Below are 19,202 nucleotides of genomic sequence, written 5' to 3'. Positions count from 1 at the left end.
AAACATTAGGGCCTGGAGTAGAACAGCCCAAAATCCAAAAAGATAATTGTACAAAGCAACCCAGTTAGGAGGGTTAACACTCGTTCGGCAAGGCATTGCCACAACTAGAAAAAGCCCATAAGTCTCTCAGAGAGCAATAAAAGGAGGCTATGCCTCAATCAAAGCAAAGGGACACAGTTTAATTTGCCATAGGTAACTCAACACCCAGCTTGTAAACTTATGTATGAAGTACAGAAGAGTATAAGGAGAAAATATTTTCCTTACACAGTCCATTAGATATATCTTTTTAGCTTCAGTAAAAAGAGTTTATACTGATGAAGAAGAAATATCCTTCAACAGAGAAAGTAGAGGATCACCAGCACTCAGAAGATAGCGTTAAAGGAGAACTATGAGGTGAGTGATTTTCACTCACCTCATAGTTCTATGTCATGTGCCGTCCTTGGAAAGGGTACGGTGGATCTCAGCTGCGGGTCTAAGGCTGGGTTCACACCTAGGCGGATTGAATATGCACGTTTTTCGCGCGTTTCTTTTACCGCGATTCGCGGTAAAAAAAACGCGCGAAAAACACGCGTTTCCGAGGGATACTTGGCTGTATCCCAATGGAACCGCCCGACCAAAACGCCCCGAAGAAGTACATGTACTTCTTTGGGCGTAGGGCGGTTTCCCACGCGTTCGTACTCACGAAAAACCTCCCAGATGTGAACCATGCACATTGAAAATAATGGCATTTCCCTGTTTGAGTGTTTTTCCGTGAGTACGAAAGCGCGGAAAAACGCCCAGGTGTGAACCCAGCCTACCACTGTGAAGAACTCTTGGTACGAGATAAAGAGGATCTTTACCCACCAATGTAATGTCTCCTAAAACAGTTGCTTTTAAGGCATGCCAACTGTCAAGGTTGCCGTAGTGCTCATTTCAGCTCTCAACTGTACTTTCAAGCCCTCATATGGTTGGTGCTGAACATTTGGATCACATGTGCAGCACCATGGCAACTGCAATCCACTTAGAGGCTAAGATGGCACCTTCCTTGGCTGTAAGGGACAGGAGGTTGAGGTCCTGCTTTAAGCACAGAACAAGAGTGATATGGTAACAATGTATTAATTTATATGTTTGGATTTCTTTGTAAGGCCCCAGTAATCCTTTGTATCCTATCTTGTATGTGATTCCCTTTTTTCCCCCTACAGACGGAACTGCATTCTAGCGGATGAGATGGGTTTGGGTAAAACTATCCAAAGCATAACATTCCTGCATGAGATCTTCCAGACAGGCATCCGTAGCCCTTTCCTCATCATAGCTCCACTCTCCACCATCACAAACTGGGAACGAGAATTTCGCACATGGACCGATCTCAACGTAGTTGTCTATCATGGAAGCATGATCAGCCGGCAAATGATCCAGCAATATGAAATGTATTCACGGGACTCCCAAGTATGTCAAACTCAACCGTTACAGTGCTTGCTTTAGCTATATTACACTGATACTTAAATAACTGGAGGACATAGGGGGTATGCCCACACCAACCAATCAGATCCACAGGGTTTTATGTAGTGCTGGCTAGAATATGAAGAGGCAAGTCCATGCAACATTTACGTTTTTGGTGTTGGTAATGTGGTGGTTGGTAAAATTGCCTCCATCTCTTGGGTCCTTTGACAGATTGTGTAAATGCTTTTTAAGGTTATTTTTTTCAAGATTATCACTGGGCTTCCTAAGAGTATAAAAAGCCAGTGGATCAGTTCCCACCTACTAAAGCAAGATTTGGTTGCTGGGGACAAACCTTTCATTTTTCCACGCATCTGAATATTGTTTTGACTGATAGATATTAAAATCTTCTGTTACTTTCCAGGGTCGTGTTATCCGAGGAGCATACAAGTTCCATGCCATTATCACTACTTTTGAAATGATCCTGGGAGGCTGCCCAGAACTCAATGCTATTGAATGGAGATGTGTTATAATTGATGAGGCACACAGGCTGAAGAACAAGAACTGCAAATTGCTGGAGGGACTGAAACTCATGAGCCTGGTGAGTGTGCTTTTTGGGGGTCGTGTGCTTTTAAGAGAAGCCTGTTCTGAGAAATTATGAAGGTTTATCTTGCTGGCCCCTTTTGAAATTGCTAGATGCCTGATTGTCACATTGTTCTAAATGCTTCAATACTTTGAATCAGTGATACCATATAGGTCTTCAGATCAGAGTTCTCACTTGACGTTTTGTAGGCCTCTGTCTGATCAATGATTCAGAATGTATTAAGACAACCAGGCAACTAGTATTTTCAGAGGGAGGTCAGACACATGGCAGCCATTATATCTCCTCAATGCAGGTTTCCTTTAAAATGAGATTGCCTGCATAGTAAATACAGTTTTCACATGGACACCACAGAGTAAATTACCATTTGGGAAAACTGGGATTGTTGTGTTTCCATTGGTTTATATTTTAACCTATTAATTGGAGTTGAGTGTGAAGTAGTTGTGAAGTAATATTTCAATTTTACATTTTTTTATTTTTGAGGATTGTTTTCAATCTTATACCACAGTGCTCTATAACAACGGTATAGGCAGCAGAGAAACGTTCTAGAGAATATGACTTCCAGACAATATTTTGTATTTCGGATGTCGGTATAATAGAAGGGTAGCAAGCTTAGAAGCTGGGAATGACATAATGTGTATACCTATGGGATCCTCTAGGTACAAAGCTGGAGAATGACAAACATATAAACAGGATTTCTATATAACAATTTATGATATCAGTGCAAGTAGGAAGGGGAGATTAAAGTCGGCCATACACTGGTCAAATTTCCGCCTGCTGACTTGGTCAAATTACGATTTTTGTTTGACCCCATTGGACAAAAGTTGATTTATATTTTTGCTTCGATCTTTGTTGAAGCCGGTCTGATGAGTGCAGTGGCTTTGCTCGTCAGTGTTTTAAAGTGCTACACAATATCTTGCAGTAGCAATATCACACTTTTGAGGATGAAGGCACTGCTACATAAAATACATGTTTAATCTTGATTTATTGCATTACTATAAATGTGTTGAGGGCAGTTGCTGACTGGGAGGCAGTAATACAGCTTCTTCCTTTTAATCACAGTCAGTATTATTCTTTAAATTATCTGTAGTTAGTGTATATACTGTGTCATACAAACGCCATGTAAACATGTGGGAATAACACTTCTCTTTGTAACTCAGCATCTCTAAACTGCTCACCTCATTACTAAACCTTCTAAATCCTGTCTATGCGGCCCTTTGCGGACCCCAGTAGTGGAAGTGGGAGCTTCACAGGGGGACGCTAATGACAATGATCTTGAACAGTCTTGCATATGTCCCCATTCTGACTCTCTTCTGCAACAAGTTTGAACTGTGTCATGCCTGCATTCTCTGATCCTCTCCTAGTATATCTGCAGTTTTTGACAATCTTCTATAGTGTTACACATACTGACTATTATTACAGTTGAGGCCCCTATACCAGCCACTGATTTTCTCGCCCCTAAAGTTCATTTAAATAAACTCCCCAGAAATTAAAAACACATTATAGCAAAGTGCTGGATATTTTGATGTATTTTTAATATTTTCACCACCATGACAACTGAATATGAACGCCAAGTGTGTATGGGATCACCTCTCTTGTTTTTCATTATGTTTCACTCGCAGGAAATCTGGAAGCTTGTGTACTGTAGGATTATCGGGGATCACAGGAAGTCTCTATAGAATAGTAATAAGATGCACGTTGAGCTAAATGAAACTCTAATTTAATCAGTAGAGTACATTTTGAAGAATTGTTAAGGTTGAAGCTCCTAGCACTTGGTTCATTGCACTTTTTTAATTAATAAGCCTAAAAATGGATGTTGGTATACCTCAGCATTCCAGCTCAGCCTTTGCTGCCAGTCGTGCTTGCCTGAAGCGCTTGTCTAGTAATTTGAATTTGGTTGAAGATAGTATAGTCTAGTTCTGGACTATATCATGGTGTGATGATATCAGTGTCATGGAAACAGCTGAGGATGGATGAATAAATGACCAAGATGCGTGAGAATGAAAACAGCTGATGGTTTGGGAGAGCAAATATTTTCTTGTATTGTAATATATGGAAAAAAATTAGTGCTTTTATATAAATTACAGCTGGCTATATTTGTCTTCCACTCAGCATCTGGCAGGTCCAGTTTCTTTTTAAAACTATGACCTTTATCCCTAGGAACACAAGGTGCTTCTAACAGGAACCCCACTACAAAACACAGTGGAGGAACTCTTCAGCCTGCTGCACTTCCTGGAGCCTTTGCGCTTTCCCTCCGAATCTACTTTCATGCAGGAGTTTGGTGACCTCAAGACCGAGGAGCAGGTACCTATATTATGGCCTATATTTATCTTTTATCTTACATTTTCTTATAAGATCTTGGGAATCTAGACCTGAAATGTTGTGTGCTCTGTATACCTTTGTGATTGGGTCAGTCATGTATCTATGCAAGACTACTAGGAGGAGACTGCCATAGAATTGTGACACATTAGAGGTGATTGATTGTATTTATTTATTTTGTAAAGGTTCAGAAACTTCAGGCTATTCTTAAACCAATGATGCTTCGGAGACTTAAGGAAGACGTGGAGAAAAAACTGGCCCCTAAAGAGGAAACTATCATAGAGGTTGAGCTGACGAACATCCAAAAGAAATATTATAGGGCCATTCTGGAGAAGAACTTTGCCTTTTTGTCGAAAGGGGCTGGGCAAGCAAATGTTCCCAACCTAGTCAACACCATGATGGAACTGCGTAAATGCTGTAACCACCCATATCTCATCAAAGGTAAGGTTCCTTAGCTCTTTGTGGAAGTAGAGACATGGAGAGAGCAGCTCAGGAATTGGCATTTGTAAGACTCTCTATTATTAAGTCGTCATAATAGTGCAGTCTTATCTCTCAGGGATAAGTGTGTCTGTGCTGTTATTCCCTTGTGTTCTCTCCCTGTCAGAGCACAAATGTTAGCTTAGTTGCATATTGTAAGGCACCCATGGAGGATGACCTGTCTCCTGCTTGATCTCAGGGATGATAATAGCCATACAAACACACTGGGTTGATGTAGGGCAAAACTGTCAAGCAACAGAGTCTTTACTTTTTATTGGTGTAATCCTGACAACATCTTTGTTGTATAGCAGTATTTTTGTAGTTTGTTCTCTGTTTTGAGCCTCTGTTATCAGCATTGAGATCAGGCAGGGGAGAGAATGTCCTTAAAGCAGAACTTCAGGGAAAACATTTTCTTAATCCTTGCAGTGGGGCTAAGTGTTAAGTGCTCCTTTTTGTCTAGGTTCAAAAAGTTATACTCGCCCGCTCCTTGGAGCCGGCTTGCTCTTAGACTAAACCGTTCCCTTCTGCCTCGCTCCCCCTTCTCTACAGCAGTCCAAGGTCTCCTGAGTCATCATATTCCATGGATTTGAACGTGCCCTGCAGCCTCTGAAAAAAAATACCTATATAAATTATCTTTCATGAAATCCAGTTTGAGGCAGTGTGGTGTTTAGTCTCATGGTACCTGGAAATGATGCTCTGTTGTGAACAAGCTTCTCCCTGGTGATGGCTGCTCATTCAGTAGATCTCTTCTAACACCATTATCTAATGCTGGCCATGAGCAGCTTGTTCAAACCAGAGCCAGATGTAAGCACAGTGCCAGGAGACTACACCATGCTGTGTGAAACTGTATTCACCATCAGCAACCTAAGTAAAATGATAGCTTGAAAATGCTTCTGATGGCTGTTAAAGAAGAAAGTGTGCTAGAAGCGAAGGCGTAGACATGAACATAGGGTACTACTGTGGGGTAGAACCCTTGCTAATTAGTTTTTTCAGAAGCTATAATGCATGATTTTTTTAGAAAGATGATTTAAAGAGTGATTACTGCTGTTGGCTTGTTATCTTAGGAAACATGAAGGTAACATCTGACAAAAATTGCAAAAGGATTCTGTGTATGGAATATCTTTTCATACCGAACAGCAGTATAGCCTTGCCTTTTTACTGATCAGCTATGACTGAATGATACCATGGATACTGGTACAGATTGATGCTGTAGTGTATATGTTAATTATCTTCTTCTTTATACACATTTGGGCATATAGGAACGAGGCAATACACTTTTGTTTTTAATATGTGATAGATGTAATGGCCTGTGAACATCATTCTATGTCTCAACCTTGAAATGCAAGGACCTTTTTTTAAGTATGTTGTATTATGGTTGTTTATGGGATGCAGCACGCTCTTTTGCACAATTTTGCAATGGCACAGCTTTTTTTCTCAGAGATGTTGTAAATGTTGTTTAAGAAAAATCAGGTTTGTCATTCGGAGCACCGTTTTAAGTTTTTTTGTGATCTGAAGAAAGACTACCATCTTTCAGGTGCTGAAGAGAAGATCCTGGGAGAGTTCAGGGAGACGCACAATCCTATGGCTACGGATTTCTACCTCCAGGCCATGATTCAGTCTGCTGGGAAGCTGGTCCTCATCGATAAACTGCTGCCCAAAATGAAGGCAGGAGGCCACAAGGTGCTCATCTTCTCCCAGATGGTGCGTTGTCTGGACATTCTAGAGGAATATCTCATGCACAAAAGGTAAGAACATGCACATCCCTTAAAGCATAGCTAAACCCAAAAACAAAAATGTAATTTATTGCAGCTTGCTTATCTTAGATTTAGTGGCTGTGTTTAGTTTTCCATTTTTGGGTTAAGAACATTTTCAGCAAGTACCTGTTGACCTTGCCAGAAATGCAATGTTCTTGTCACTTCCCGAGAGCTAAACTGAGGACAAAAAAAATTGTTTTCTCTTATGTAAGCTACTAATCCAATCAGACTTCTCTGTAATGAAGATAAATAAAGGCAGCCATATTATTAGTCCAGCCTGGGTAGGAATCATAGATACAGTCCGTAGGTAGGACTCCATAGATGCAGTCTAGGAGTAAGTATCAAAGGACAGGAAGTATGTTATTCACAGGCTCTTCAGATATCAATAAAATAAAAAGGTCTAAAAAAAAATATGAAAAGGAATACTGCCTACTCTGCGGACTGGTAAGCTGCAATATATTACATTGTTATTTTTGTGTTTAGATGCTGTTTAAGGGTCAGATCTGCTGTGATCATTGCTGACATTTTTTTATTTTTTATCTGAATAAACTTATCCCGGAATGGGCAGGTCACTCAGACACATCATACTTTTCAGGATGCACATAATAAAAGAATCATTCTCTTATGAAAAAATGGACAGCTGCTGAGAGATGTAATAATGGAGTGAGAATAAGTACTCTGATGCCCAGAAGTGCCTGTTATCTCTCCAGAGTTAAACCTAAATGGACCAATTATTGCAAGTAATGTCTAAAAATGCAGCATTGCGTGCACATAACAGGCTGTGAATGGCTCGCCTAAACTGCTTGAGAGAAGGTAGCTAGAGGAAACAAAAATTTTTGTTGTTCTGTCATCTCTCTTGCCAGGTCTTATAGTGTTGATAAATACTATGATAGAACACTGGTGAGTCTCCCATTATACAGTGGGCGTAGCATGGCTGAAGGCCCAGAACACGGTGATTAGGATCTGCTGGAAGTTCTATTTTGTGGTTAATTTTCTCTGATGGCTCAGAGGCTTGTCAGAGAGAACATGTTGCTGGTATATGATCATACCTTTTGTGTAGAGGGCTCTATGAGATTTTATCCACTTTTAGGAGTTTTTTTATTTTAGTTCTGTTTATATTCTATTCTATTTTAATGCTGTCATGTGATTGAATATGCTGCAGGGTACAGCAAAGGTCAAATATTTCCTTGTTGGATGCAGAGAAGGTCAGAACTAAAATATATGCCTTATTTTGAGGCCATAAAGTCAATTTAAAGAATATATAAACCCAAAATCAAATCAAGTGTAATACATGGCAGTTTCCTCATCTTGGAATGGGGTGGATGCATTAGTTTTCTTTTTAAATTTTGTTGTTTTTTTTACCTTCTGTTTCTGCCAGTAACACACTTCCAGTTCTAGGATGACATAATTCATTCACCCTACAGTATCAGGACAACAGAAACAGGGTAGGATTATAGGACTCTGTCCCTCTTTTCTTCTTATAATATAAAGAGCATGGTTCTATAGCCTACATAGATGGCTGAGAACAATGCAGCTGATAAGTCAGCACAGGCAGAGAGCACAGGAAGCTATCGACATACAATATTTTAGGCGGGATCAACATTTTTTTTGCATTTAGCAAACAGATATCAAACAAAAACACTTTAAGGGACATATTTAATAGACTAAAGGGATTTTGATTGCTAAGGTTTACATTCCCTTTAATATTTAGTTGTGGGTGTGATTAGAATATCTGGTTAGTGAAGTTAACTTGGGGGGCATGAACAAAGTTCCCCGATTAATCTCCTTATCTGTCTGCTATACCTGTCAGTGTTTTGAAAAATATACCACTAAAAGGATGTGTGCCTCACTGGTCAGTGTCTTCAAACATGAACCATTGAAAAAAAAAGTCACTGTACAATATTTGTAAACATTGGAAATTAGTTTTAAGGTTTTGTTACTCACCACAATGAGGGTCTCATTTTCAAGCCGACTGATAATATGTTGATCAGCCACTATCATCTTGTTATACTAAAGTTGCCCATGGACATCATTCTGTTGGATACCACATGCCTTTGTGCCAGAAGATTTCCATAAACCTGCGCATTTGAATTGGCTGAGAATGCACGTCTAAATAGAAGGGAGAGCAGAAAGACAATCACAGGCGTCTCCCTCACCGACTTATTTTGGTGGAAAAACAAGAACATTTGGTCTGGAAACTCCAACCCAGTCGATCGGTTCTTCCAGAATTTTATGAGCTAATATGGCTGCCTGAAAAAAATATTCACATAAACTTGGTATTTAAAACATGCACTATACAGACCAAACGCATCGCTTACAGTACTGTGCAAACGTTTTAGGCAGGTGTGAAAAAACGCTGTAAAGTAAGAATGATTTCAGAAGTAGTTTATTTTTATCAATAAACAAAATGGAAACTAAATGAACAGAAGAGAAATCCAAATCAAATCAATATTTTGCGTGACTACCCTTTACCTTCAAAATAGCATCATTTCTTCTAGGTACACTTGCACACAGTTTTTGAAGGAACTCGGCAGGTAGGTTGTTCCAAACATCTTGGAGAACTAACCACAGATCTTCTGTGGATGTATGCTGCCTCAAATCCTTCTCTTCATACAATCCCAGACAGACTCCATGATGTTAAGGTCAGAGCTCTGTGGGGGCCAAACCATCACTTCCAGGACTTCTTGTTGTTCTTATTTATGCTGAAGATGTTAATCTTAATAACATTGGCTGTATGTTTGGGGTCGTTGTCCTGCTGCGGAATAAATCAACTGCCTCCCTGATGGTATGGCACGATCGGTAAGTATCTGCTTGTATTTCTCAGCATTGAGGACACCATTGATCATGACCAAATCTCCAACTCCATTTTTAGAAATGCAGCCCCAGACTTGCAAGGAACCTCCACCATGCTTTACTGTTGCCTGCAGACACTCATTGTACTGCTCTCCAGCCCTTTGGTGAACAGACTCCCTCCTGCTACAGCCAAATATTTAAAATTTTCACTCCTCAGTGTACCTGGTTTACTCCAGTTCGGTGCTGATGGCACTGCTGGACATCTTCTGATGTCGAAGGAAAGTAAGCATGATGTGTCTTCATCTGCTGCATTGTTACTTGGCCGACCACTGTGTCTACGGATCTCCCGTTTCTTATGCTTCTTCAAAAGAGCTTGAACAGCACATCTTGAAATCCTAGTCTGCTTTGAAATCTTTGCCTGGGAGAGACCTTGCTGATGCAGTATAACTTCATTGTGTCTTGTTGCTGTGCTCAGTCTTGCCATGGTGACATGAAACTGTCTTCCACAACCTCACCTAAGTAGCAGAGTTTGGCTGTTCCTCATCCAGTTTTAAGCCTCCTACACTTCTGTTTTTGTTAATGACTGTGTTTCAACCTACCTATGAAATTGATCATTAACACCTGCTTAGTAAAACTGGTTAATCATACACCTGACTCTTATCCTACAAAATCCCTGACTTTGTGCAAGTGTAAAGGTGGCCATACACTAGTAGATGTTCAGACCCCACTGACTTTGAAAACCCTACTCACTCACTTTGCATTTTGTAAATTGAAAAACAAGCAATAAAAATATATATTTTTGCAAGCATTTTTACTTTACAGCATTTTTTCACACCAGCCTAAAACCTTTGCACAGTACTGTATATCTAAACATTAAATGGCCCTTTTCCATTCTTACATAGAATTTCTGCAATTTATATCCAGACACATATACATGCAGGACCCTCCTGTATTGAAACTGTACTGGGTACTGTGTCTCCCGTTATTATGTAAAGCGCTGCACATGTGCCCCATGACATTGGGGGAATGCTTCAGTGCTTTAGAAAAAGAGGGGAAGATCCCCCTCCAAACAATTATGAAATTAATTGGTGTTTATGGGAGGTGGGTCGTTTTCCTTTAGTCTTTATTGAATACGGTAGTCTTCATTGTACTTTTCAGCAGGTGAACATGTGAGGAGTCAATATGGGCCCCTTATTAGTTCACTTTGGGCAGAAGTGGTAGCCTCAGAAGCAAGTAAGCTGCATATAAACACGTCTGCGTTTTGTTCTTAGGTGCTCTGTAAGCACTGATAGACTGTAGAGGTTTTTACTATTTCTCTTGAGCCCCTGAATCTAATAAAAAGTACTGGCAGATTCAGACCTTCTTTATCTCTTACAAAGGCATAAAGAATGAAAGCTGAACAAGGTGCATCTTCCCTGACCCGCTTGTGATTTCTTCTTTAGTTGACTTCATGTAGCTTGATAAAGTCGGTCTCTTGTGTACTGATGGCAATCTGTAGTCATTACAGGTGCTTTTTAGACTTCCATACTTACTGATCTACTATCAACAGTTAATCATTCGGCTCTTTATCTCTCGTTCCCCTGCAGATATCTGTATGAACGCATAGATGGGCGAGTCCGAGGAAACCTCCGGCAAGCTGCTATTGATCGCTTCAGTAAGCCGGATTCAGATCGCTTTGTGTTTTTGCTTTGCACCAGGGCAGGTGGTCTGGGAATTAACTTGACTGCTGCTGACACCTGCATCATATTCGACTCTGACTGGAACCCACAGAATGACCTCCAGGTCGGTAGAAATTTTAACACCACTGACTTTGTTAAAAACCACAAATTCTATGCAGTTATGAAACCTTGTCTCTTTAGTGTTATAGCTAAATACAGTACGACTAGAGGATAATGAGACTGTTGGTTGAGCAATACCCATCAGCAGCTTAAAGCTGAACTCCAGGTGGAAAAAACCTGCAGTTTTGTACTCTTTTATAAATCATTAAATGTGCGCTTACATTGAACCGGCATAAGTTCCTGGAGCTGTTCTGATAGTAGCCTCCTGTAATCCCATGCACAAGGGTACACAGTGGGAGGGTCAACTGTGTAATTCAATCTGGGTCTACTTCTCACTTTGCTGCTCCTCTAAAAGTGTGCAATATAGGAGGAAGAGCATATAGGAATGATCTAAAAAATGTGCTGGTATTCCTTCAACGTTCTTTCACAATCTGTGGTTGGTCCTGGACCAGGCTATGTCACAGACTACCTACAGTTATGGAAGGAGGTCCAAAACCTGACTGTGCTGTCTGGGAGGGTGCCTGGTTCAGAAGAATGTTACGTACTTTAGCAGCCTAAGCAGTTAACATAAATATTATCTCTGTGTCTAGTTGCTTGCCTGCAGCTCAGCTTTAAAGTGTCACTAAACTCGGGCATTAAAACTTAAAGTACATTTTTGTTAATAGTTAAGGTACTCTAATGTATTTTTATGTATCACGCAGCTGTAGATCCTGAAATCATCTCTGAATTGGTGCGGACACTAGTCCTTCCTTCCGGACGGTGGCTACTTTTCTTCCCCATGGTCCCTGTGTGTGTGGTAAAGTAGCCACCCCTCCAAGCTTGCTCCTGTGATGGACAACAATCTCAATACAGATTAGTAAACTAAATGTGAGTTTGTAGTCAATCCTGGGAACGAGCTTGGATATGCACAGATGAATGATACTCAAATCGGCTAAATGTTTGTTAATAGAGTACTGGAATGCATTTTTAAGATTTAATTTCTGAGTTTGTCATTTAAGCTGACACTCCATAACATTGTTTATATATCAAACACTAAATAAAGTAACAGATGATGTTTGTTCTCCCTCTCTCATCATAAATCATGTGTTTTTCACAGGCACAAGCCCGATGTCATAGGATTGGTCAGGACAAAGCTGTAAAAGTTTATAGACTAATAACAAGAAATTCCTATGAGCGGGAGATGTTTGACCGAGCAAGCCTCAAGTTGGGTTTAGACAAAGCTGTGCTACAGAGTATGAGTGGAAGAGAAAATAGTGGTGGAGTAAGTTCAAGTCCTGCTTATCCTTGAAACTGAATTTTTTTTCAATTTCCAATGTTCCTTTCCACCAGGGGATGCATTAGACTTCTTGGGTATATAAGCTGTTTAATACAGGTTGGACAAGCTTATCCTCACCTTGGACTATACTCTAACACTTCTGCTTCTTCTTTTCTATATGTTCTTTAGGAGGGTTTTTCTGGTGTGTTTCTTCTTTTTAGTTCGGTTTTATTTTTGTCTCTGGATACATTTAGGTAATAGTTACTGTTTGCAGTTTAGCTGTACTGACTCACTATATGGGGTGCACTAGCTAGACATACCGTATATACTCGAGTATAAGCCGTCCCGAATATAAGCCGAGGTACCTAATTTTACCACAAAAAACTGGGGAAAAATATTGACTCGAGTATAAGCCGAGGGTGGGAAATGAGGCAGCTACTGGTAAATGTACAAAATGAAGATAGATACCAATAAAATTACATGAATATTTATTTAAAAGAAAAACAATAACCTAGCTCTGTAAGTGGAAAAGGGGGTACAGGGCTACATATCATGTACTACGGATCATTTAACCCATTCATATTAGCAGAGGATAATTGTAAATCTTTTGTTCAGTGCATTCTATATGTAGTATGCGTCACAGCTGCTCCGGTGAGCGGCGCTCCGAGCAGGGTCATCTGGCAGTCTCCGGCCACCTAAATTAGGACCCGTAGACTGCCAGATGACCCCGCTCAGAGCGCCGCCCACCGGAGCAGCAGTGACGCGACGCTCGGCGAGATAAGTAAGAAGAAACCTGACCAGCTCGAGACGCTGACTCGAGTATAAGCCGAGGGGGGCACTTTTCAGCACAAAAAATGGCTGAAAAACTCGGCTTATACTCGAGTATATACGGTACTTGTTAATAAACCACCATCGTCCCACTGCCATAGTTTAATGTGCTGGATGACCAGTGAAAAGTTCATACCCAGGATTACCTTAGTTGATGGACCTAGAAGGGAAGTTATTGGTTATATGGTTCCAGGCCCTTGGCTTAAATGCTGCTTAAAAGATCTTACTACAAAGAAGGCAGTTACGGTATTATGATCTTAGACCTCATACTGTTCATATCCTAACTTAATGACATTATCAAAGATCTTGCAGATGGAAAGTGCTCTTCTCCCACAAGCAAAGGCCAACCAGATCTCTTCACTTTAGAGGACCTTCTTTCTCTTCCTTTTACAGATCATCCAAAGGGCAGTGTGACAAGTTTTTCACCTTATGAAAGGCTTCTCCATATAATACTTCCCTAACCAGAGAATAAATCCACAATCGCACAAAGAGCTGCCTTTGCCTGAGTCCGTTTCTTGAGATGGGTGGGGGCAGTTTTCTCTGTTTTAAGTTGCTTCCATAGGTCTGCAGAGCCTGAGATTCTGGCGATTTTAGTCCACGTAAAATCTATGTTTTGCACTTTAGACTTAAGTAAAATGAAGCTATATTATCCTTTTAGGAGTTTGCACTTAAGCATGCACGTTCTAGCAGGTGGATTGGACAACAAATTGGTAAGACCTGCTCCTAATGGAAGGAAGCATCTTTTTGGAAGACTCTCCGTTACCATGTCTATCAGCATGTCCTTGGTATTCATCATTAGGCATCATTGAATCAAGTATTTAAGGTGCCACTTGGTCCTTTATTCATACATATACACTAGATGTGTATGCTCAAGTGGATTTAGTTTTTGTCCAGAAAGTCTTGGAGGCAGTCATTTAGGATTAGATCAAGTGGTGATCATTGCCGTTTTACCTTCTGTTTCTGTGGGACTGCTTGTAAATGTCCCCAGATGTCTACGTTTCCCCAGTAAATTATTAGAGAAAATTGGAAAATTTTGTAAAGTTCTTTTTTGTTTTGTTTTATTCACTTAATTGAAAGACTCAAATCCTGCCCTTATTTTTTAGTATTTTTTTCCTCTGTCCCTATTGTAAAGTGAAGGGGATGGACTGCTTGTACAGCATTTAAACTCCCGTAGGCCGAGAATGTATTCCAAATGTCTACTATGTTCCCTAATTAATTAAGGGTGAAAATAATAGTGCTGTGAGTACAAATGAGTCTTTTTTTTTTTTTTTTAATGGCTAGATTCAGCAGCTTTCAAAGAAAGAGATCGAAGACCTTCTTAGACGTGGAGCATATGGAGCCATCATGGATGAGGAGGATGAAGGATCAAAATTTTGTGAAGAAGATATTGACCAGATTCTTCAGAGGAGGACAAAGACAATCACCATAGAATCTGAAGGAAGGGGTTCAACATTTGCTAAGGTATGGTTAATGCCTACAGTAAATAGAAAAATGTTACAGATCTTATTTTTAAATATTGTTTAGTGGGAAATGTTTCCAAGAATTAAGTGTTTTTCATTTCTTTTTTTGTTATCCTTGATAACAGTCCTTCATAAACCGTATTTCAACAGGAGTCTTTTAGCAATCATGGTCATTCATCCACCTGTCATGCTTTGAAAGTCACTAAAAGTTTTTTTGGGTTTTTTTCCCCCCTGTAGGCCAGTTTTGTGGCTTCTGGGAATAGAACTGACATCTCATTGGACGATCCAAACTTCTGGCAGAAGTGGGCAAAAAAGGCTGAAATTGACATTGACTCAGTTAGTGGCCGAGTAAGTACGTTCTGATATGGTTCATCACACACAAAGCTTTTCATTATGTTATTGAATAATTCAAAAAAGCTGATGGAAAACAATAATTACCATTTGTTTTTTGATAGAAAAATAGCACATTTCTTGGGCTCAGATTTTAATATACATGGAAACAGGTCATGTAATACAACCATTACCAATCAACCAAATGACTAATATTGTTGTAAATGTTAACCTTGTTGTTACAGAACAGTTTGGTTATAGACACTCCCAGAATCCGCAAACAGACCCGGCCTTTTAGTGCCACAAAAGAAGAACTGGAGGAGTTGTCTGAAGCAGAAAGTGAAGGAGATGACAAGCCCAAGCTACGAAGACCATGTGATCGATCCAGTGGTTATGGAAGGACTGAGTGCTTCCGCGTGGAGAAGAATCTTTTGGTATACGGGTAAGATTGTCATAGTACAAACAGCAAAATATTATACTGCAAATATTCTTAAATGCTAGTAGTCCTAGGACTCGGTTTCAGGGAGGTGGAACAAAAAGGTAAAGCTATGAGGAGGTAGATTGACCTTTCTGATCTTTCCAGGTGGGGAAGATGGAGAGACATTTTGTCTCATGGCCGTTTCAAGAGGCAGCTAAATGATCAAGATGTTGAAATCATCTGTCGAGCTTTGCTGGCGTACTGTCTAGTGCACTACAGGGGAGATGAGAAAATTAAGAGTTTCATCTGGGATCTCATCTCTCCAACAGAAGACGGGCGGACGCGAGAGCTACAGAACCATCTTGGTATGTGCTTGTGTCTTGAATTTGTTTGCTTTTGTAAAGTAAGATACTGAAATCAACAAATTTGTAAATTGCATTGTAGACACAGTGCTGTGCGTTCATTAATTTTCCTGAATAAAACAATTCTTACATTTACTACTACACATAATAGATACTTGAATACCCTGTGCTGGTGCAAGCTCATAGCAAAGGTACTAAATACTAATTACAATTATTTTAATGTCTTGGCTTATATGTTCATATTGCCAAAAAGCTGAAGATACATTTCAACAGTTCTTGAAGACCAGGAATAAATGGACAATAATAATTCTTGCATTAAGTCATAGGTGTACCAAAGGAATCCATGAGGAGCTGAAGAAACAATCATTAAAGTTTGGAAAGTTTGCTTTAAATTGTACGTGCAGTCAGTACGGAAGTTTTTATGAGTTGGAACATCGCAGGTCTTTTAACATTGTTTGAAGAAATAAACTTACAACTAAGATTTTCTGATGTTTTACTTGCCTTACTTGGAAGATCCTGTTTATGATTTCATATAAACTTAATTAAAATTATTTGGGAACCAGTCAATTGTTTATAGCTGCTTTTTATCCTCCAGGTAGGTGTTTACCTAAGAAGATTTTGTACTGTGTTTGCAGTAGAGATTTCTACCTTTGTACAACAAATATTTGTAGCAGCAATGTTCTATGCACGCCAGAATTAATGTGGCATGAGATGCAGAGATAACCTGACAAGAGCAGCGAGAGACACCAGCAAGGTCATCGGGGCAGTGAGACCTATGGAGATGGAATCATGCCTGCTAACAGGGAGACTTTAAAGCTAGCCATACATCGAGCGAATTTTGGCCAGCCACAGTTCGCTATGTGGATGGCCCTGTTGGCAGCCTCCAGCCCAACATCCTTTGATCTGAAAATCAAAGGAGCCAGGTGGAAATTGTCGGCCAAACACTGACGGCAGTCAACCGGCTGCATGCATTGTTAAGCTATTCTGACAGTGACACACCCAGTCGGAATATAATGGGTAAGGGGCATTCCCCCTTCCACGCTATATAATGTGGGTGGGGGAATCTGTTCATAATCTGAGACTTATATCTGTGTGATGAGTGCCTCCAGCTGACAGAGGTGCTTGTTATTGCCTCAGAAATATTATGCAAGGAGGAGCTTGAAATGTGGAACGATAATGTATCACTGTCGGGATGTTTATGGCCACCTTAAAGCGAACCTGGCATAGCTTAAAATGTTAGCTGGGCAGTGCAGGTTCTGCTTAAGTCTAGATGAAGCTCCATCAGCCTTTCATTTTTCATGTGTCAGAACATCAGCGTGCGGCGCTGGCATTTGAAAGTTGATTGACAGGTGGTTAGGTAAGCCCTACTCCCTAGGAGGGGGGTGGAACTCTTTCAGTTTACAATGAAGTTGAGTTCCCATTTTCAGCCTGGGTTTTCAGTCAAAGTACCTAGTATTGTGAACTCAGGGTCAATGTTATTAACCTCTAAACACAATGCAATAATCATGCACTAATACCCTTCATTTAGGAGCGTTTTTCACAGTTTAGAATATAATTCCTGGATCCCAGATTCTTTGTAGAAACCAGTTATGAGATAAATGTGGAGGCTGCAATTGTAGCAGTCCCTGTTTTTTTATTACATGTTTAGTTTTATTAACTTGTTTAGTTTTGGCTTCATTGAGGAAAAGGAGCTTTTTTTAGTAACTACATGTGAAATTTTAATGGTATGCTGCTGAGAAACTTAATCAACGATTCACAATTAACTCATTTGTAATAGATTTTAAAGGTTTGGTAATTGTCTTTGCCGATAAAAGGTTAAATAGCTAATTTACATAAAACTAAAATCAACTTTGAAATGTGTCGAACTTTTTTTTTTTACATGCGTTTCTCCAAATTGCAGGCCTGTCTGCTCCAGTGCCACGGGGAAGAAAAGGGAAGAAAGTAAAATCCCAGACTAGCACCTTTGACATCCACAAGGCTGAATGGTTGCGGAAATATAACCCGGAGCACCTGCTGCAAGATGATGGGTACAAGAAGCACTTAAAGCATCACTGCAACAAGTAAGACCAAGATCCAGTGTGAAGTGTTCGACTTTAGAGAAAACCTGTTGCCACTGCAAAATACGGGTTTATGTGACTTCCCATAGCTCCAATAGTATATGTTTAAAATGTTGCTTTTTAATTTCTTACCCTTACCTACCTAAAAAGCCATTGTTTGGATCTCAGTCCTAACTGTCATAGCGAAGCTAGTAAACTAGAGAGAGAGTACTATCCAACCTTTGTACCATTAACAACCTGTGTCACGCCTGCTAAAGAAACCACCGGGAAAGTGTTTCATTCATGGGAATGACAGCTGGATGTCTATCTGCTTGACCAGTGAATGACAGGTTCTGTCATTTGGGGTGTCATTACATGTTAATGAAACCCCTAAAAGTGAATGTCAGCTTCTGTCATTCATTTTGTCCTTCCTTCACACATCAGTAGCAGAGGAGCAGCTATTAGTGTGTTGTTTGACTTACTAGAGAAGGAAATGGATCTCTGAATGGGGTGTGACCAGGGAATCCAAGATGGAGAGTAGTATGTATTTTTGCACTTGCATTTCAGGATGCAGGAAAAAGATGAATGTTGATATGTTTTTGTATGAAAATGTAATCTATTTTCAAAGTTTCCTGTAGTGGTAACTTGCATTTATATCAAACCAACACAAGAGAATATCCGAGCTTCATGCAGGTTATCATAACGCCGCAATGTTGCTATAATGTGTCCTTTTTATTGCAGGGTTTTACTTCGAGTTAGAATGCTGTACTATCTCAAGCAAGAAGTGATTGGCACCCAGAGCAAGAACGTTCTGGAAGGAGTGGATGTTAGGTAACTGTATAATAACACAGATGAAGGCCTTAATGCTGTCTTGCTAGTGCATGTTGAAGTCTTTGTTCTTAGTTGTGAATTCATAACTTTGTTTTTTGATTGCACTGAAATTCATGGTAGCCTGTCATGTTTAACCACTTCAACTCTTGCACTTCTATACCATTCCTTATGGACCTAAGCAATTCTTACATTTCTGCTACGGGCCTGTTTGTTTAATTTAATGATAACTTTGTCATTCCATTAGCAGCAGTGAGTTTGTTTTTGTTTTCAGAAGGCTTATGAAAAATGATTCATGTAATTTTAACAAAATTTTGAGCCACGCACCTCACACCACCAAGCTGGCACATATAATTATATATGATACCATATAATTATCATCAAGTAACTCCCTTAGGCCTTGTTCACACCAAATGCAGACCAGATCCGGTCAGGTTTCTGCACACGCACGATGCGGTTTTTTTTGCATGAAAAGCAGCTGCAGGTGCCAGTGAGCAAACAGGCGTGTGTAGTGTGATAAGGAGGAGTGGTGGGGGGAAGGGGGGTG

General features: G+C 40.0%; 1 protein-coding gene across 1 annotated transcript in view; it reads left to right on the top strand.

Annotated features, from left to right (window-relative positions):
- CHD9 (chromodomain helicase DNA binding protein 9) overlaps positions 1-19,202 on the top strand; it is a 167,748-nt gene that overhangs the window by 127,539 nt on the left and 21,007 nt on the right. The window contains exons 14-26 of the mRNA XM_018559651.1: positions 1,182-1,425; positions 1,841-2,017; positions 4,178-4,321; positions 4,522-4,777; positions 6,348-6,558; positions 10,947-11,142; positions 12,235-12,399; positions 14,503-14,682; positions 14,919-15,029; positions 15,257-15,453; positions 15,595-15,794; positions 17,692-17,851; positions 18,569-18,658. Coding sequence (XP_018415153.1) covers positions 1,182-1,425; positions 1,841-2,017; positions 4,178-4,321; positions 4,522-4,777; positions 6,348-6,558; positions 10,947-11,142; positions 12,235-12,399; positions 14,503-14,682; positions 14,919-15,029; positions 15,257-15,453; positions 15,595-15,794; positions 17,692-17,851; positions 18,569-18,658 — 2,331 coding nt within the window. The remainder of the gene's footprint in view (positions 1-1,181; positions 1,426-1,840; positions 2,018-4,177; positions 4,322-4,521; positions 4,778-6,347; positions 6,559-10,946; positions 11,143-12,234; positions 12,400-14,502; positions 14,683-14,918; positions 15,030-15,256; positions 15,454-15,594; positions 15,795-17,691; positions 17,852-18,568; positions 18,659-19,202) is intronic.

This window comes from Nanorana parkeri, unplaced genomic scaffold (assembly GCF_000935625.1).
Source record: "Nanorana parkeri isolate BGI_ZX_2015 unplaced genomic scaffold, ASM93562v1 scaffold409, whole genome shotgun sequence".
NCBI classification, from domain to species: domain Eukaryota; kingdom Metazoa; phylum Chordata; class Amphibia; order Anura; family Dicroglossidae; genus Nanorana; species Nanorana parkeri.
This window is presented reverse-complemented; position numbering and strand designations above follow the sequence as displayed.